The following is a 20,670-nucleotide window of genomic DNA, read 5'->3' as shown; positions in this document are numbered from 1 at the left end:
CAGGGTTGGACTTTTTCACATTCATGCTATGACCAACAGCTTACAGACTCAGCCACCTGTGAAGCCAGAAGGACCGTGATGTTCACTTCAGAAGGGCATTTCACACTCACCTGGCATCTGAGTGATATTAATAGTAATGACTGCTAAACTTCTTAATTAGTATTATAAAATGAGCACAAAAAATCCCCAGGGCAACCAGAGGGAGGAATTGCCAAGAACTTCAGATAATCTATACACAGCAAATTCCCGCAATGCCAGGTCACAAAGTTTCAATTCCCACAATGCCAGGTCACAAAGCTTCAGGGGGTGGCAGGATGTTGCTGAGGAACTAGCTGACCTGGTTTTGGAGGGTGACCTGATTACCAGCTAGGCTGACAGCTTCTACACGCCAGACATTTGCTCCCACGCATACCGGTCAATGGGACTCTTACCGAAATTTCTTCCGGAAATAACTCCAGAGTGTCTCAAAAACAAAGATCTGTAGGTTTTGGCAAATAAATGTACTGGCCAACTTTCATGCCTACTTTCTATTTCCAGAGCCCTGTAGTGAGCACTGGAAAACATCAAAAGAATGAAGCATATCTTGTCTATCTAAATTAGAACAATAGAACAACAACAACAACAAAAAGGTAACAAAATAAGCAACCAACCCGTAAAAACAACCATAGTAACCGCATAGATAGTTGTGGCACACTGGAAACAGGGGAAGGAAAGAACATCAGATGAGGAAGGAAAAATCGTGTCTTATTTTCAGCTCTGCCTCTCCTTCGCTGGATGGGTCCGGGCAAGCTTATGAAGCTGTCTGAGCCTCAGTTTCCTCACCTGTAGATAATAGCATCTACCTCAAAGGGCTGTTGAGGAACTCAAATAAAGAGTGCATGCACAAGTTCCTAGCAGAGTACCCTGCACAATAAAGTCCTCAGTCAATGAGTTGATTCTAGAATCTTCAAGATCTTAGCAATTCCAAGAGAAATGTTGTATCATTACAAAGAGCACTTATCTAATTAAAGAAAAAGTTCTGGGAAATGGTTTTTGTTTTTTGGGGTTTTTTTTTTTTGCTTGTTTGTTTGTTTTAGGAGGAGGCAAGCAATCTATTCAGCTATGGAGAATGTTAGGAGCAAAAACTCAAGGTCAGGAACATGCAAGCCTCATCATGTGGGGAGTGGGAGGCAGATTTAATGGAAATGGAGGGGAACAGCCAAGGGGGTCTGTGAATGGAAGTTAGAGTCATCAAATGGCAGTAGGCTGAAGTGTTTACATTTGAATACAAGGCAAAGGAGAGCTGAAGACGGTTCTCGTGAATTAAATTAAATGGTATATGTAAAAACTACATTTTTCAGTGTATTAGGTAGGAATCTGCAGGCTGAGTTAGAGTAGGAAGATGCCAAGAGCAAGGAGAAAACCAAGGCATGCCTGAGCCATGCAAATATATGTCGTGTGGGCCTGTGGGAGGGGAACTGAGGTCAAGGAGATGAATGTAAGAAGCAATAAGACTTAGTCATGGATCTGCTGTGATCCAGGAAGGTCCTTCCTACTTTGCAAAGCATACCTGACTTTAAATATAAGCCATATGGCTCTGTATCCTGAGCTTTACTAATTTCTCTAGTGGTTATGTCCCTTTAAATGTAGCTGCCCTTTTAATAAACATCATACAGAGCATGATCCCAAAAAGTGCCTTAACCGGCAGCTGCTGGGTGCAGGGATTTGACCAGCCTCAGCCCATCCAAGCAGCACAGATCCATGCCAGGGAAACGGTTGCCAGGCACTGTTCGGATCATTCCCAGAGCTCTCTCCTTTGCCAAATAAACATGATCTTAAATATTCCCAGCATTATTTGGATTTGAAAACCCTTCCATGCCACCACGCAGAAAATGTCCAGTGATTTCTCTATGGAAGTTTAAAACGTGGAAAAAAAAAATAATACATCACACACACTGCCCCCTCCCCAAAACAGATGGGATCATCTCAGTTCTCTGATGGAAATGAGAAGGCTTATCAGCATACCCCCTTTCAAAATGCACCTAAAATTCCAGTTGCTTTCGTCTAATATTCATCAAGGTCACATTATCTGAAAATTGAACAACTGTGAAATCTAACATTTTCTGCCTGTCACGAGACCCGATGACATAGGGTAGAGGATGGCAAAATCTGTCCTTCCATTCCAGAGATGCTTATCAAGAAGGAAAAGTTAATCCTATGACAAAAGAATGATTAGTCCCATGTACTGTGTTTCTCTGTTGAGAAGTGAATCGCCTGGTCCGGAAAATGCGACATGAAAATTCCCCTGGTAATGGGGGTGCTGGAACTTAGTCGTTCTTCCCCCCCCCCCGCCCGCCGCCCTTACTCTTTTCTAACCCGTTTCCAAAACCAAAGCATTCTCTGGGATTGAGTCTTTCCCACAAAATCGCACTGGAAAGCTACACCCACTAGCAGGCCAGGTTGCAACACGATCTCCTAAGTGAATGGGCCCCACATTACTTGTGGGGTAATGTATCTCAATCTCTTCTTGAGACGCCATATTCCAAAGATGCTAAAGCCAGTTAAATAAGGAACTACTAGGGTTACTGCAGATCGGTGTACGTCAAAACCTAATTCTAAGCGAGAACGTCTTTCTTCCCTCATATGGGCAGACAGACAAGAAGCGGTCATCTTTCTTGAACCCTATGAATAGTTCGATGAGACGTGAGATTCTCTTGGGCCAAACTAAATCGGAGGAATATAGCACACACTCAAATGACTTAGTTTAAATGTGGAATTTTCCTCAGATGGATGAATGGTTTGATTAAACAGTATGGCTCTCTAGTCTTTCTTGTACATAACTCTTATTCTCAAACCAAAACAGGCCTTGCGACGCTTTTCTGCTTAAAACCCCTCAGAATTGGGGCACTTGTGTGGCTCTGTCCGTTAAATGCCCAACTCTGGATTTTGGCTCAGGTCACGATCTCACAGTTTGTGAATTTGAGCCTTGCATCTAGCTCTGTGCTGACGGCACGGAGCCTTCTTGGGATTTTCTCTTTACCCCTCCCCTGCTCATGCTGGCTCTCTCTCATTCAAAATAAATAAATAAACTAAAAAAAAAAAAAAAACTCCTCAGAATTGACACATTAGGTTTATTTTTCATAAAACATTCACTTACTTATTCTAGTTGTGCTTGTTACAAATTTATTTAATGATTTCATAAATATTAATATCAGCAGCTCTTCTAAAATCAACTCTAAGGGTAATATATACTTATTATAAAATTACAATATACAATTATTTTATGTAATTCTCATTACAATGTGGATAACCTCATAGTATCTCTAACCCCCTAGTTAAATACATAGTTAAATCTCTGTGCAAGAGATTAAAAGGAGGTGCTAAATTTTGAGATAAAAGTCCCATAAGTGTTAACAAAGACAGAGAGGAAGTGAAACAAATACCTATAAATTTATCTTCCCACATAGCTATCTGATCTTAAAAAGGGAACAGGTAGGGGTACCTGGGTGGCTCAGTCAGTTGAGCATCTGACTTTGGCTCAGGTCAGGATCTCACAGCTCATGAGTTCGAGCCCTACTTTGGGCTCAGTGCTGATAGCTCAGAGCCTGGAACCTGCTTCGGATTCTGTATCCCCCTTTCTCTCTGCCCCTCCCCCTGCTCATGCTCTGTCTCTCTGTCTCTCAAAAATGAATAAACAATTTTTTAAAAAGGGAAGAGCTAATGCACAGAAGAGTTTAAGTAGTCACAGAAAAATTTGAAGAAAAATTTCTTCCTACTCCATGAAGTAGAACCTAAGCCTTTAATCTAGTCCTTGGCTTCCTGGCAACTTCTCAATATGAGTTTCCTCACTTTACAACCGTGTTAAGCCAGGAGGTGAGGAAAAAAATTTGTATTTTCTAAGTTAATTTTCCGTCTTATCTTGCCCACTCTCTCCCTGAGACAGGGGAAGGTAAATTCACAATGCCCTTGAAGAAGTGCAAAATTTGAAAATTTCTCTTATTTGAGGATTACCATTTGGTTTCATATCCAATGCCATTCCCTACAGAAATGTAAAAGAGTTCGTTACTCCAGGAAAAGAAAAATAGATCTCACAGATGTCCTTGCTAACCCTCCAGTGTTACTAGAATATGTTCATATAGGGGGCTAATCAGAATAGGTAGCATGTGTTTTAAGCAGGAGGATTAGGCCAATGATTTCTCAGCTTACAAGAGTGGGCCCTCACTTAGAGCTGTCCTTTTTCAATGCTGATTCGAAGGGGTACATGCACCCCAATGTTTATAGCAGCACTATCAGCAATAGCCAAAGTATGGAAAGAGCCCAAATGTCCATCGACTGACGAATGGACAAAGAAGATGTGGTGTGTATATACAATGGAATATTACTCAGCGATCAAAAGAATGAAATCTTGCCATTTGCAACAACGTGGTTGGAACTAGAGGGTATTATGCTAAGTAAAATAAATCAGAGAAAGATAAATATCATATAATTTCACTCATGTAGAATTTTAAGAAACAAAATATACGAACATAAGGGAAGGGAAGGAAAAATAAGATAAGAGAGGCAAACTATAAGAGACTCCTAAATACAGGGAACAAACTGAGTGCTGCTGGAGGGTGTTGGGGGGGGATGGGCTAAATGGGTGAGGGGCATTAAGGAGGGCACTTGTTGGGATGGGCACTGGGTGTTGTATGTAAGTGATGAATCACTAAATTTTTACACTATATCTTAAGTAACTTGGATTTAAATAAAATTTAAAAATCAAAAAATAATAATAAAACCAAACAAAACAAAAAAGAGCTGTCCTTTTTCATGCCATCCCTCTAAAGGAAGAAAAAAGAGTTTAGTGTAGATGTGTGTGTATATTTGCATGTTAATAATTATCCATAGCTGAGGGGCAAACAAAGAACAATGAACGGGAAGAAAACTTGTGTTTCTTTTGTTTTTCACGAGTGCATGTTTGGGAACTCTTATGTATATAATGCCTCCTTTGCTCAGTCTCCTTTGCTGGTTCTTCCCTATATCCCCCAACCTCTACATTTTGCAATGCATTGGGACTCAGGGCTTTTACACTCCTTTCTGGGCATTTCCTGGTTTTAAACACCGTTATGGTAACAATTCCCAAATTTATGTTTCCATCCCCGATCTCTTCCTTCAGTGTCCAACTGTCCAACCAACACTTGGTTGCCTAACTGGCAGTTCAAATGAACACTTCCAAAGGGCACACCTGATTTTCTCCCTCAAGTCTGGTCTTTCTCCATCTCAGTAAATGATACTTTCTTTGTTATTCAGGCCAAATATCTTAGAGCCACTTTCACTTCTTTCTCTTCTACTATGCATCCAATTCATCAGAAAACTCTATTGGCTGTATTTAAAAATGCATGCAGAATCGTCCCTCTATTTCTACTAGCCTGGTCTAAGCCTGACAGCATCTCTAGGCTGGAAGTAGTCTCCATGGCAACAACATCTAACTAGTCTCCCTGCTTCTATCCTGTCCACTCTTAACTGTCTAGTCTGCACACAGACACCAGAGTGATGCTATTAAAACTCAAACCTGAAGGCTTTATAATCCCTGGCAAGGCTCTGCATGACATTACTCATTACCTCTCTTTCTGCATTACCTCTCTGACCTCATCTTTGACTATGTTGTTCATTGTTTCATCCTTGGTACCGGGGACAGAGCCTGCTGCAGAAGTATTGGTAGGAATGAACAAATTCCTTACTCAAGATAGAAAAGGACAAACTAAAAGTGAAATGCTTAGAGATTGGGGCTATTTGACAATAAAAGAATAAAATCATTTATAAATAAAATAACTCCTGTGGTGTCTGGATAGCTCTGGTTGACTGCCTGATGCTTGATTTTAGCTCAGGTCATGATCCCAGGGGTGTGGGATTGAGCCCTGTGTTGGGATACATACTGGGTGTGGAGCCTGCTTAAGATTCTCTCTCTCTCTCTCTCTCTCTGCCCCTCCTCTGCCTGCATGCCTGAGTGCTCTCTCTCTAAAAAAATTAAAAGATAAAAAATGAAAAAATTGAAAGAAAAAAAAAGACCAACTCCTAAAGATGATCTGAACTATTCCTTCATTTTATAGATTACAAATTGATGTCTGAAAGCTTAAGTGACTCACCCATGGTCACACAGTCAATAAGGACAATCTTCTCCTACTCCATATTAATTCCTTTTTAAGAATGTTTTGCCCTTGGGGCGCCTGAGTCGCTCAGTCGGTTAAGCGTCCGACTTCGGCTCAGCTCATGATCTCACAGTTCGTGAGTTCGAGCCCCACGTCGGGCTCTGGGCTGACAGCTCAGAGCCTGGAGCCCGCTTCAGATTCTGTGTCTCCCTCTGTCTGCCCCTCTGCTGCTTGCACTCTGTCTTTCACATTGTCTCAAAAATAAGTAAACACTTAAAATATTTTTTTTTAAAAAAAGAACATTTTGCCCTTATTTGGGCTTTACTTTCAAGGATTATTTTTCAGAATTTCCTTCACATATTCAGCATTCTGACCTTCCCCCACGATTCTAGGAGTTTAGCATTGTGATTAACAATGGAGTCAGTCTCTCCAAATTCATGTCAGGCTACTCTGCTTACTGTGTGACCTTCAATGAGCTAAAATTCTTCTGCACAGGATAGAAACAATAGACTGACAAGGCAACCTATAACTGCTATGGGAAATAGTACGGAGTTTTTTTTAAAAATTAAAGACAGAACTACCATACGATTGAGCAATCCTACCTCTGGGTATTTATCCAAAAGAACAGAAATCAGAATCTCAAAGAAACACACATACTCCTATGTTTATTGCAGCACTATTCAATCCACAATGGCCAAGATGTGGAAACAACTTAAATATCCATCAACACATGAATGGATAAATAGAATGTGGTTTATGCAAGCCACGGAATACTATTGAGTCTTAAAAAAGAAGGAAATCTTGCCATTTGCAACAACATGATTGGACCTTGAAAGAATTATGCAAAGTGAAATAAGTCAGTTATAGAAGGACAAATACTACATGATTCCACTTATTAAAGAAAAAAAAAAATCTAAACAGCTGAATCCACAGAAGCAGAGAGTAGAATGGTGGTTGCCAGGGGCCAGGGAGGAGGGGGGGTGGGAATGAGGAGTCATTATTCACTGGGTATAAAGTCTGGGTCATGCAAGATGAATAATTGCTAGAGAGGTGCTGTACATCTTGCCCATAGTTAACGATCTTGGGTTGTACACTTAAAATTTTGTTAAAAGAATAGATCTCATGTTAAATAGTCTCACTAAAATAAAAAAAAAATAGGAAACACATTTAGGATAATGATGAGGCAAGTTTTTTAGAACTGTCAGTCACTGGATCATGCAATAACCCCCAAGGGAAATGTGAAAATGCCATCATTGGAGATATTTAAAACCCAACTGAAGAAAAGCACACAAACACATAACACGGGCCTTGTTCTTCTCTCTACGCGAGTGAAAAGACCCACACAAGCATGATCTAAGACACCAACAGATTCCACAGCCTGGAGGCACTTTCCAGACCACCCATTAGCGTGAGGGAAGAAAGCAGAAGACTGGGCTGGAACTGATGGCTCACGTCACGGTGACTTGCTCAGCGTGTTCCCAGCTCAGTTATGACTTCTCCAGGGTGCTAGGACAGGAGCACTTACACCAGGTCACTACCCTCCGAGCTCCAAAACGTTTCCAGGGAATACAGGAATCTCTCCCACCTACTTTTAGAATTGGTCTGTGTTGCGTTGTGTTGGGTTGTGTTTTGATTTGATTTGTTTTGTTTTGAATCAGACACAACCCTGGAGAAGAACAGACCATTGCATCTATAAAGGACAGACAGAACCTTAAAGTAGGAGTCAGCAAACTATGGCACAAGGGCCAAATCTGGCTCACAGCCTGTTTCTCTAAATAAAGTTTTATTGAAACATATCCAACGCCACTCATTTGCAAAGTGTCAATGGCTGCTTTCACAGTGCAGTGGCCAATTTTGAGTAGCTGCAAAAAAACGCTGCATGGTCCACAAAACCTAAAATACTTATTACCTGACCCTTTACTAAGGCTCACCTTTGCTTTAGACTAACAACTTTGAGAATACTGATTGAAGCATCTCTAGGGCAAAAATATGCAAAAGTCATTGCCTTCTTCCCTTCTTTTAAGTTATGGAATAGAAAGAAGTTAATTTGAATAGAATATGCCAACTCTGTATGCATCCAGTCCAAAATATCCCATGCCAGAGTCTGGAGCATACACCTGCAATACCTAAAATAATGTAATGATTAAAAATGGAAGCACTAGAATCAGAAAGACCTGTATGAATCCCAGATTTGCAATTTACCTGCTGGGTAGCCTTTGGCAAGTTACTTAATCTTTCTGGACTTCACCTTGAAATAAAGTCAAAAATATGATCCAGCTCAGAGGGCTCTCGCGAGGAGAGAACACATTACTGTATATAAAGCACTTGGCAGAGAGCCTGGTCCATTATATATGCTCACAAAACTAACCAGTCTTATGATTAGTGTAGTATTAAAAATTAAAACTTAGGGAAATCAACGTTCCAAGACTGAACACGAGGCTGGTAAAACACAAAGGCACTGTGTGTTAAGCCTTACCTGCGCAGTTTCCCCCAGGATCTCCACAGAGAAGGCCATCCTTTTCAGGACTTCTGGTTGCATTCCCATCTGCCACGACACAGTGGAGGATCACTAGACCTTCAAGTTCAAAACAGAACCAAACAAGCATGAAAACTTGAAAATTTCCTCAATGCAAAATACTCTATCGAAGCCATGACCCATTTATGAAAATAACAAGCCTGTGCCTTCCATTCCCAAGGCATTCTCCCACAGGAAGGGGGGGTGGTACACAGGCCAGCACGTCTCGTTTTTTAAGCTCAATGCCAAAGACAGAATTTAAAAGCCAGCAACACTTGCAACTAAGTATGCATCTTAAGTGAAGAGATTTGGCCATAGCTTGTGAGGGAGACATCACAGAGGCAGAGAAATAAGACTTCTCAGCCGCTGCACAAATACACTGATGAATTTCCAGGGAGAATGAATGACAAACCCATGTGGCAACGTACTTTCTCCATTCCAAACAGACTCAGTGTTTCTCTGGTATTAACTAGTGTTTGTACTTCCTTCTTGGGAGATGTGAACTAGATATTCAATTTGTGGGAATTATTTGAAAGTTTGAGTTTCCCTCAGCTAAGTATCTCTGTTGTTGAGAAGGATAGGTCTCATGAAAAAATATGGGGGAGAGAGGAATACTGTGTTGTGGTTAGCACAGTTTAGGATACAATGTGCAGATTGTATTTAAACAAGTCAAATGTAAAAAGTCACTTATGAGATAATCTGGGAAATCAGACCCTGACTACACATTAGATAATATTAAGGAATTGTTCTAGAGAACTTAAAGTGTGCTAATAATATTGTGGTTTAGGTCAAAGAACAGAGTCCATATCTCTTAAAGATATATATTTAAAAACTTATAAATGAAATTAATGTATCCAACATTTATTTTAGAATAATCCAACAAGAGAAGATGGGTGCAAGGGGGAGGGAGAAACTTACAGATTAAACAAGATTGGCCACATATTGATAATTACGAAAGCTGGGTGTTGGCGAAACCAAGGTTTATTATGCTCTTCTATCTACTTTTGTATAAATATATTTAAATATCTATAAGTTGGAGAGGGGAGGAGAAGGTAAGGGAGGACAGATGGGAAAAGATAAGAGAGTTTGGGAGTTAGCTAGTCTTGAGTTCATGACCTTTTTTGCCACTTTACAGCCATGTACCTTGGGCAAATTTCATAATCTCTCAATTTCCTCATTGCCAAAGTGGAGATAATTATTATCTCTTCTCCAGAGCATTTCTGTGAGGATTCCATCAGGTAAGTATGCAAAGCACTTCACACAGTGCTGGCATGTGACCAATGATCACTTAAATTACTCATTATCATGTAACTGGCAGGAATCAAATAACTTGCCCACTGGGTGTATTGACATTTATCCATCTAGCCAATGGTTTCTAAGCTATGCATCTTCTTTAATTCAACTCAATTCAACAGACATCCATGAGCATCCAGAAACACCCAGGCAGAGAGGACATGCTCTACCTTCAAAGTGTTCCAAAGCTAGTAAGGCAAGTAATCAGCCAACCAATTAACCATAATAAGAAGTGAGAGTATTATACCAGAGGACAATAGCATCTAGCAAGTTCAAAGGCCAAAAGAGTTTTCAAAAAGAATCAATATAGAGACTTTTTTCTAATTGTCTAATTAGAAAAGTTAAAAAAAAAAAAGATTGTAACTAGCATTTGAAATAGTGAATAAAAATGGAAAATCAAATCCACTGGTGATGGATACATTGGCACTACTTTTCTGGAGGACAATTTAGTGCTCTACGTTCTAAAAGCAAAAAACTCAAAAAATATACAAATGCTTAAATCCAGTCATTTCATTTCTAGTAATCTTTCCTAAGGAAATAATTGAAGATACATAAAAAGATTTAGCTGTAAAAATTCTCTATGACATAGATTATAAAAAATTGGAAATTCCCTAAATATCTAACAAGGTAGAGTTGATTAAATACACAGAACTGTTTTCATGCAATAAAACATTATTCAGGCATAATTCAAATAGTAATAGAACATTTTGATATATTCCTAAATAAGAGAAATAGGCTATAGAATAATAATGCAGTGTGATCTGTGTGTTTCTCTGCATCTGTGTGTGATAAATGTAAAAAATGTTTATATTGATAGATAATCAAAAGGTAGGTAATTAAGTACATAGAGTTGCTCACACTGGTTAGGAGACTTTTGCCTTAATTTTCCTTATTTTCATTTTTCAATTTCCTACTAGCATATTTTATCTGTGACAACAACAAACAAAGGAGTATCTCCCAAATTAAAAAAAAAAAAACAATTTGGCCATCAAATTTCTAGAGTTTTCATATCTTTTATCCCAACACCTGCCACCCTCCTTTCACACTTATAACAAACCAGAAACATACAATCATTTAGCGCTCTCCAAGCACAGGGATTGTATATTTATGCATCTTTGTAACCCTGGTAACTAACACAGAACACAATAGATACTCTACAAATGTTGAAAGAATGAATAATCCATCTGTAAATGAAGAAAACAACTTTCAGATTCAAAGATCCCAGGATCCATTTCTAGTTGAAAATTTCAATCCATGTCTTTATTATTATAAAATAGGTTTATGGGGCGCCTGGGTGGCGCAGTCGGTTAAGCGTCCGACTTCAGCCAGGTCACGATCTCGCGGTCCGTGAGTTCGAGCCCCGCGTCGGGCTCTGGGCTGATGGCTCAGAGCCTGAAGCCTGTTTCCGATTCTGTGTCTCCCTCTCTCTCTGCCCCTCCCCCGTTCATGCTCTGTCTCTCTCTGTCCCAAAAATAAATAAACGTTGAAAAAAAAATTTTTTTTTAAAAATAAATAAAATAGGTTTAATTCATTTTTAAAATCCCATACATGGGCTTTCTGCATGGGCAGAATCAGGAAGCCTTAATTCTGGTGTTAATCTATTTTAATGGTGGGAATTTTACTAAAAACCCCTAAATCTTACAGAGATTCAACCTCTGCAAACTGGAGATGACACCATCTCCTCAAGGTTATTGTAAAAATTAAATTAAGTAACATAAGGGGAATCTGGGTGGCTCAGTCGGTTAAATGTCCAACTTCCACTCAGGTCATGATCTCACGGTTTGTGGGTTCGAGCCCGGCGTCGGGCTCTGGGCTGACAGCTCGGAGCCTGGAGCCTGCTGCGGATTCTGTGTCTTCTTCTCCTCCTGCCCCTCCCCAACTCATGTTCTATATCTCTTTCTTTCTCTCTCTCTCAAAAATAAATAAAAATTTAAAAAAATTGAATAACGTATGAGAAGGCACATGGCTTGGCACCTAGTATACAGTTTTTAGTCTACTTGTGCTTTCTTCTACCACGTATTATTTAACCCATCGTTCTCCACTTCCACCTAACAGTGGGAGCCCTGATTCCACTGAAACGCTGCCCAGCGCCTTCAAACATTCTGGCAGGCTGGGGCCTGTGCCCAGACTCTCTCCTGTTCCGACTCACTCCACACGCTGGCGTCAGCTGGTGAAGGGATGCCACCACTTGGGACAGCCCTGGAGAGGACCCCCCCAGGGAAGATCCATGCCCAGGCAAACCAAACACCCAGCACAAGGCACTGGAGTCGCATGTGCTATGCCACTGCTCACCCACAATCTTCAGGCCACCGTCACAAGCTGGTGGCCACGAACCAAATCCGCTCCCAGGAATCATGTTCTCAGTCTGCATAGTCTTAAAAAATTGAATCATGGCAGTTCGTAGCAAACCTGGATTTTTCTACTTCCGCCGAAAAAGCAGAAGGGCTGGCAACACAGGTCTGAAACACCTTCCGGGCAGCGACTAGCCGGAGTCAAGCAGCAGGTGACCCGTTTAATGCCACGGACCCCATCAGACGTGGCCGCACTCATTTATTTTAACTGCCTACATCTTGACAGGCATTTCAGTTTGTGATCTATACGAAGTGACTCAGAAATCAGAGAAATGCACACAAAACCATTTTGCTCGATACTGAAGGCAGCCTCAAAGACAAAAGACACTCTTGTTCCATCCATAATGCAACAAATATTTAGTAAGTACTATGTGTTTTGCACTGGCACAAGACACTGAGGGTTCAAAGATAACAGATACTGTCATTAACCTGAAGGAGCTCTCATTCTGGTGAGGAAGAGAGACACAGAAATCTTGAAGGGTCGTGCATGTAGCAAGGACACCAACAGAGGTAACACAGGATGGAGAATCGGCTCTACCTAGCTGCAAAGACTTGATAGAACAGGTGAGGCTTGTGGTGAGTTTTAAGAAAGGAAGAAATGATTGTTGAAAACATCAACCAGTAACTTCTAGAAAGAAAAAAATTGTGTAAGCAAGATGACATAATCATTGATGTTATTTGTTTCTGCAGGAGACAGTACTTACATGGTAATAGTGATGTAAACACTGATTATTTAAATCCATTACATCAAAAACTGTCATAAAATCAAGGCCAGTAATTAGCCCACCTACACCATGTGGGGAGACCGTTGCGATGAATCAGTATCTTTGCTGTGCTGGTTTTTCAATGTTCTCAGCGGCATCCCTAATGGTAACCCCACTGAAATTATGGGAGAGGAGAAATTCAGTAGGGAAAGTTTAAGTTGGCAAGCCAAGAAATAGCATTACAAGCAAGTTATTTAGCATGAGGGAGGTAAATGCAGAAGAGACACTTCAAATAGACAAAAGTGGTTGCTTCCAGGAGGCAGAGAGGCAGGAAGCTTTGGTGCAAAGATCTGCTGTTTGTTTTTGGTTTGTTTTATTTTGTGTGTTTTATTTTTGTTTTTTAAGTTTTTATGCTATTTTTGGTTATAAACCTTTTAGTACTGTTGGACTTTTAAAAACCTATGTATATTTATTATACATAACTTAATTAAAATATTTATTATACATATTATGATGATTTATTATACATACTAATTAAAATAAAATTAATTTTTAAGTAGGCTTCATGGCCAGTGTGGAGCCCAATGAGGGGCCACCCAGGAGCCCTAAACTAAAATTAATTTTTAAGAAAAGGACACATAAAGTTGTAATTGACCAAGGCATTCTGAACAAAAGGGACAACTTGTAAGAAGACACAATATGCATAACCCAACTTATTCTGGTTTGTCTGGTGGGGATTGTGATTGGAGAGAAGGCTGGGGGAGGGTAGGTAACAACAAATGACCATATTAATTACTTTGGATTCTTAGGCACTTAAGTTGGGGTCACTGAAAACCTTTAAGTGAGAAACAACAAAATTATTTTTTTGGTTTGGAAAGGTTACTTTAACACCAGTACTTTAACACAAAGGTGGCAGCAGTGGGTATGGAGGAGAAGAAATGAATCTGCGAGACTCAGTCACAAAGTAAAATAGAAAAGACTCGGTGACTGGTGGGATAAGGTAGGCAGTGAGAAAAAAAGAAGTCTAGAGTGACTAGAGTTTGTGGCTTGCGTGATTCGCTGGATTGCTGTACCAAGCAGGTATGAGGGATGCCAAAAAACAAACATTAGGAAGAAACATTAATGCATAGAAAGCATGCAAATAATTGCAGATGACTCTTCAAAGATGTCAAACTGAGAAAGAGAGGCAAAAGATCAGTCAATATATAAAGAAAAAAAGAGGGTTGTTTTTGGTTTAAGTTTTGGTTTTTTTTTTTTACATTTTATTTATTTTTGAGAGAGACAGAGCACAAGTGGAGGAGAGGCGGAGACAGAGGGAGACACAGAATCCGAAGCAGGCTCCAGCCTCTGAGCTGTCAGCACAGAAACCGATGCGGGGCTCGAACCCACAAACCGTGAGACCATGACCTGAGCTGAAGTCGGATGGTCAACGACTGAGCCACCTAGGGGCCCCGGTTGTTTTTGGTTTTATTGTGAGAGAAAATTGATAGAAAGATGCCAAAGGTATAGGAAAGAGGCAAAGAAAGGACTATTAGTAGAGGCAGAAAAGACTTACAGTGCTTAGCCTGAAAGGCAGGGCTTCTTCCGCAACGTATAATCCTTGGCAGTCAAAGGTAGCAATTTGGCAAATATAACTTTATTCTGAGTAAATGAAAAGTCTTTAGAAAATAAGAGCTTAAAGGTATTTTACATGCTATACATCTCACCTCACTGTTCAAAGGAATCCAAGTTCTGGTTTAAATGGATGCAAAACATCCAAAGGTTTCTCAACTTTCACACTGGATAATTCTGTGTTATGGGAGGCTGTGCATTCTAGGATGATTAGTCCTGCCTTTTATCTCCCAAATTCCCGTAGCATCCCACCCCTTCCCCGCCCCCTACTTCTGAGTTGTCACAATCAAAAAATTTCCAGACATTGCCTGATGTTCCTGAGAGGAAAATTGACCTGGTTGAGAACCATTGCAATCTCTCCAACCTGTTTTAATATTTTTTCTCTAAAATACAGCTTTCATTTTTAATGTGTTGTTTTAATATAAATCAGTCACACAACCTTGAAGGCTCGAATTTTGGCTTCTTAAAAATTTTCTTAAGGAGAGTTCCATTATCTCACGGAAAGATCATTGAACTCAGTCATTAATTCACTATGTGACCTTGAGCTAATTAGCAACCTCTCCTGACCTTTTCCCTCAAGAAAAATTAGAATCATAGGTTCTCTGCCCATCCAATAATCTAGTTCATTAAAATTAAATGAAATAATAGAGTAAAAGAATTTGTTTAAAACAACATGTTATTAAAATAATCCCTATTTGCATCAGAGAAAGTATGGATTCTACTTTAGAGAAAATGAGAGAAAATATCGTACTCAGAGTGGAAAACATGACAAGATTTTCATTCAGAAGAGTCACAAATTTTGTTAAATTTCAGTTCCAGAATTAGTAAGAATTTTACACGTATTAAAATATCCTACCAACCAACTAAAATCATCCTCTGGGAGAGTTCACCAAGTTGGCCTTCAAAATTTCAGTAGAGAGAGTATTCACTCTCTTCTAAGGCAGTCCACTTCAATGAGACCATCCATCCATTCTTTCAACTGCAGTCCTTCCTTCATTCAGAAAGATTATTGAGTGCCTTGGTGGCTCAGTTGGTTAAGTATCCGACTTTGGCTCAGGTCATGACCTCCTGGTTGGTAGGTTCGAGCCCTGCTTCCAGCTCTGTGCTAACAGCTCAGAGCCTGGAGCCTGCTTCTGATTCTGTGTCTTCCTCTCTTTCTGCCTCTCCCCTGTGCTCTCTCTCTCTCTCTCTCTCTCTCTCTCTCTTTTTCTCAAAAATAAACATTAAAAAACATCTTTTTTAAAACGTTTATTAAGCACCTATGTCTTAAGCTCTATAAATGCTTCTTTATGTGAAGCCGGGTTTTGCCTTCCTGTAATTTTACTCTGCTCATTAGAATCACCTGGAATAAATCTACTCTTTCCCATGACAGATTCTCATCTATCTGAAACCAGCTATCAAGTCTCCCTGAAAGAATTTCTCTTCAGGCTAAACATCCTGGATCCTTCAAGTACATTTTCCCTGTCATCATCAAGACCCTTAGAAGCCTTGCCACGGTCCTCTATATGTAAGGTCAAACCAAGGTGCCATTTCACATGGTCTGGCAAAGACAGAATAGAATGGGGCTCTCAGCCCCCAAATTGAGGGCACCTTATTTCTGGTAATGCAGCCCCATAGCACATTGGCCATTTTTGGCTGTCTGATTAAACACGGGGGTTTTAGTCTCCGTACAATTAAAGGAAACTGCTAAATCTCTTGTACTCCTGGGAAGTGGTATATTGATGGTCTATTTGTTCTTTTTTGTCATTGTTCTGTTTTGTTTCATATTTTACTTTTTACCTAAAAAATAGTTCTAAACTTTTTAGATGTCCCTTTTAGAACTGTATTAGATGTCACCTATCATTCATATATTTCACAGTCTTTTTTCCTTTTTTATTCTTTCATCCAACCTACTTCATGTGGCCGGCAGAATTTCTGAAAGATGCATTAACGCGATAAAGACAAAACAAAACAAAATAACGTTAGATCAGTTGTTTGCAAAGTGACTGGAAATTGAGTATTTCTGGTGCTAGCTTTTAAATATCCACCGTACTCATAACATTAAAGATAAAAAAGAAAAGCAACCCAATTCTACTTTCGTGCGTCAAAGCTCCATTTACAAGATGCTCAAATTAAAAATGACTGAATTTACTAAAAGTATTATCCCTGTCAGCCAACACGGAGAATGAAGTCATTGGGAACAATATAAGCATTGAAAGAGACACAGCTTGACAAGAAGCATGACCCACTGTCTCACAGCTAACTGCTAAATGCTGAGGTAAGTTATACGCCAGCTGGGTCAACTATTTCAAAAAATCAAATGTGACCAACCTAAACAGTCATGTGCGTTGTGTTTGCCTCATCTCTGAGCTGAATTTTCCATTTTTAGAGCCAAGAGCATTTTATATTTTAAAAATAAAAAATATAACATTATCACAAAATGGCCATTCATCTGTATTCTGATGATGTAGGACAACTTCAAATCCAATGATTTCTTACGACATCATATATATCTGATTTTAGGATTTGAACCACACTCCATGCCCCACTAGAAAGTCCAACTGTAGTGGTGCCTGGATGGCTCAGTCAGTTTAAGTGTCTGACTTCAGCTCAGGTCATGATCTCACAGTTGGGGAGCTCGAGTCCTGCTTCTGGAGAGCTCGTGCCCCGCTTTGGGTGAGCCCTGCTTTAGGGAAGCCCCACTTCTCTCTCTCTTTCTGCCCCTCATGGAATTCACCCTCTCTCTCTCTCTCTCTCTGCCCCTCATTCACTTGCACCCTCTTTTCTTCTCAAAAGAAAGAAAGAAAGAAAGAAAGAAAGAAAGAAAGAAAGAAAGAAAAAGAAAGAGAATCCAACTGTAAGTCAGAGGAGAATTTATCAATCTATGAATGTAAGCAGAAACTGGAAGAATATTTCATAGTCAAATCCCTAAAATTCTATTTATATTAGAAAGGAGCAGTACAGATTAATGGGGAAAGAGTAAGTTTGGAGTCAAATGGCACTGCATTTGAATCCTGGGTACACCTTCTCATCACTAGCTTTGTGATTATGATTAAGACACTGAACATTGAACTTCAGGGTCTCCATCTGTAAACTGTAAGTAACTTACATGGTAGAGATAGAGCTATGTGCTTAGAGAAAAATAAATTGGGGCGCCTGGGTGGCGCAGTCGGTTAAGCGTCCGACTTCAGCCAGGTCACGATCTCGCGGTCCGTGAGTTCGAGCCCCGCGTCAGGCTCTCGGCTGATGGCTCAGAGCCTGGAGCCTGTTTCCCATTCTGTGTCTCCCTCTCTCTCCGCCCCTCCCCCGTTCATGCTCTGTCTCTCTCTGTCCCAAAAACAAATAAACGTTGAAAAAAAAATTAAAAAAAAAAAGAAAAAGAAATTATGAATTATTAACCTTGGTAACACCTGGCACAGGGTAGGTACTCCACACGGTGGCAGCTATAAAGACCTGAAGTAAAAAAGAGAATTCTAATTACTCTGGTAAAACAGTAAATTATCATTCTCATAAGTGGATATTGACATTTTTCTACACCTATGCTGTGATTTGATCCACGTATAAAACATGGTTATGAAATAAAGTACAAAAGATACATACACATATATGTATGCATACCACACCACATTCCTACAGTGTAATTATATGTATGTACTTAGCGAGGCAAAACTGTATGTTGGCCTTTCCCCCGCACTGTTCCTTTCCAGAATTTTTAATTGATGAATAGAAATATGGCATCTTCTACTTGTATGCTTCTTTGTAGGCTCAGGACACTTCTGCTCCTGACTTAGCACACTGTGTATGTCTGATGGGATTACTGATTCAGTTGGTTGGTTAAGTGATTCAGTGATACAAAAACAATAGATAAAGGCAGATCCTTGGGATGGTACTAACAACCAAGTGGATTATAAATCATATCTCTAGTTAAAAAAACTAAAGTTCATACAGTCTTCGAAGTTTTAATCAACATTCAGAGTAAAAGCTATCAGGATCTGGGGGATTTTCTCATTGTATCTTCATTGTCAAGAAGAAAAACAGAATCCTGAGTATGAATACTATACAGAGAGAATTTTCTAAGGTGAAAAAAGAAATAATGTTTAACACGCAGTCGAAAAAAACTATAAGGGAATGGAATGATGTTTATCACCGTGGGCTTGTGGTTGACTGAGACAAAAACTGAAATAGGTGAAGTTTGACATTAGTGTTCTCTTCCAGCATGTTTTGTTAACTACCTCTTTTTCCATTGTTGTTTTGCCCTCCTATAAACCAGAATCTCTGTCCTGGCCTGAAATTCCTCCAAATAGAGGATAGCTTTTAAATATAATTTCCTTTCCAAATGTATTTGCTTTCAGTGCAGATATACAAGGAGAGAAATGGCTTAACTCAAATACTCTAAAATCAAGTGCTTCAACCTGAGTCTTCTAGAAAGCAAAGTCTGAGATACAGATGAAAGGATTATGACTTTATTTGGGAGGTACATGCTCTGGGGTCATGATAATGAAAAAAAAAAAGGAAATGAAGCAAAGAAGAAGGCAAAGCAATGAATGCAATGTGTGTACTCATCACACCGATGCAGCTCCAAGTTGCACCACAAAAAGACACTGAAATTTGCTCAGACAACATGTTCACTCATACATAAGCTACACAAAGCATTTTTCAAGAATGCATCTTGAAGTAGATCATGGAAAAAAGGATGAAGGAGAAATTTATCTGCCTCAATCACTTTCATCACCCATTTCCTGGACAAAATTCCCTATAATGAGTGCTAACTCCTTCCATCTCTGGCCCTTGCTGAATGAGAGGCCAGAACTGATGTCCTGGGACATGGTGTTATCCAAGTCCCAAAACAGGGCAACCTAGGTGTGCCTGGGTGGCTCAGATAGGTAAGCATCTGACTTTTGTTTTCAGCTCAAGTCACGATCTCATGGTTCATGAGTTTGAGTCCCACATCGGGTTCTACACTGACAACGTGGAGCCTGCTTGGGGTTCTCTATTTCCCTCTCTCTCTGCCTCTCTCTCTCTCTCTCTTTCTGTCTCAAAAATAAATAAATAAACATTAAAAAAAAACACAAATGCTTACTTTAAAAGAAAAAAGAACAGCAGTCTGCTATGGGTAGGGAGTCGAGCAGAGACAAGGGAAATAGTCGAAGACTCTTAAGAGGGGTGTAATATTTGAGTCCCAGGACAGTGAGGATTTGGGGCATCAGGACATCTCACGGAAAGACATGTTCTAAGATAAGGATGTATTTTTCCAAGATCTCTCAAATCACCTGGAAAACTGCGTATGCTATAAAACTCAAGGACAGGCTTCTGGATTTTCAGAGCTAGGAAGAGAAGCAGCGATAGGACAGAAAAAAATAAGGGGGTCCTCACAAATACTTTATGTTCATTCAAAATTAAGAAACTAAAATATAAACTCTTTCCTTCTCCAATGTAAAATTTTACCCCAAATGGCAGAAACAGTATCTTGTTATTTAAGAAAGGCTAAGGAATGATGGATAACACTTTTTTGATAAGAGTACTCCACAATCTCATATTTTAAAGCCCAGAGAGGGAAATAATTTAACAACCTGTCACACATAAACTAACTAATATATCTGAAAACTGTCAACACTACAATAATGCCTTTGCCAGTAAATCAACCTCTTTTTTTCTCACCATGACCATTATTAAATCTGTGACAATGACTAAATTGAATGGGAGCCCCATAATAACCTAGAGCTAGTTTCTTAGAAATCATCAGTTGTCAAAACTTGACTTTTTGATTCCCATTCCTTTATGATAAGACCATTCCAGACAGTCAGACATTATAATACTTTAAATGAAAAGCTCTTGGCTCACTGAATTTCCATAGTAGTTCATAGAGAGGAGGCGAAAGGAACCAACCAAAAGAACAATTTGTTATCAGGGAGGATTATCCGATTGCAGAATGAGGAGAAAATGTGGAGTTGGCCTCTGGATTTAGTGATAACACAGTCTCTGACCCATGACGAAACAGTCATCAAACTTTAATAATCGTAAGGAAAAGAACATAGAATTTTAGAGTAGATGCTTACCCAACCTGAAAAAGCCCCAGAATTTAGGGTCTTAAAAATGCGTTAGGGAGGGGC

At 39.7% G+C, this 20,670-nt stretch overlaps 1 protein-coding gene across 2 annotated transcripts in view; it reads right to left on the bottom strand.

Annotated features, from left to right (window-relative positions):
* BTC (betacellulin) overlaps positions 1-20,670 on the bottom strand; it is a 44,937-nt gene that overhangs the window by 10,271 nt on the left and 13,996 nt on the right. For both annotated transcript variants that reach the window (XM_043572472.1, XM_043572473.1), the window contains exon 2: positions 8,584-8,682. In XM_043572472.1, the coding sequence (XP_043428407.1) occupies positions 8,584-8,682 (99 nt within the window). The remainder of the gene's footprint in view (positions 1-8,583; positions 8,683-20,670) is intronic.

The sequence above is a fragment of the Prionailurus bengalensis genome, chromosome B1, assembly GCF_016509475.1.
Source record: "Prionailurus bengalensis isolate Pbe53 chromosome B1, Fcat_Pben_1.1_paternal_pri, whole genome shotgun sequence".
NCBI lineage: Eukaryota > Metazoa > Chordata > Mammalia > Carnivora > Felidae > Prionailurus > Prionailurus bengalensis.
This window is presented reverse-complemented; position numbering and strand designations above follow the sequence as displayed.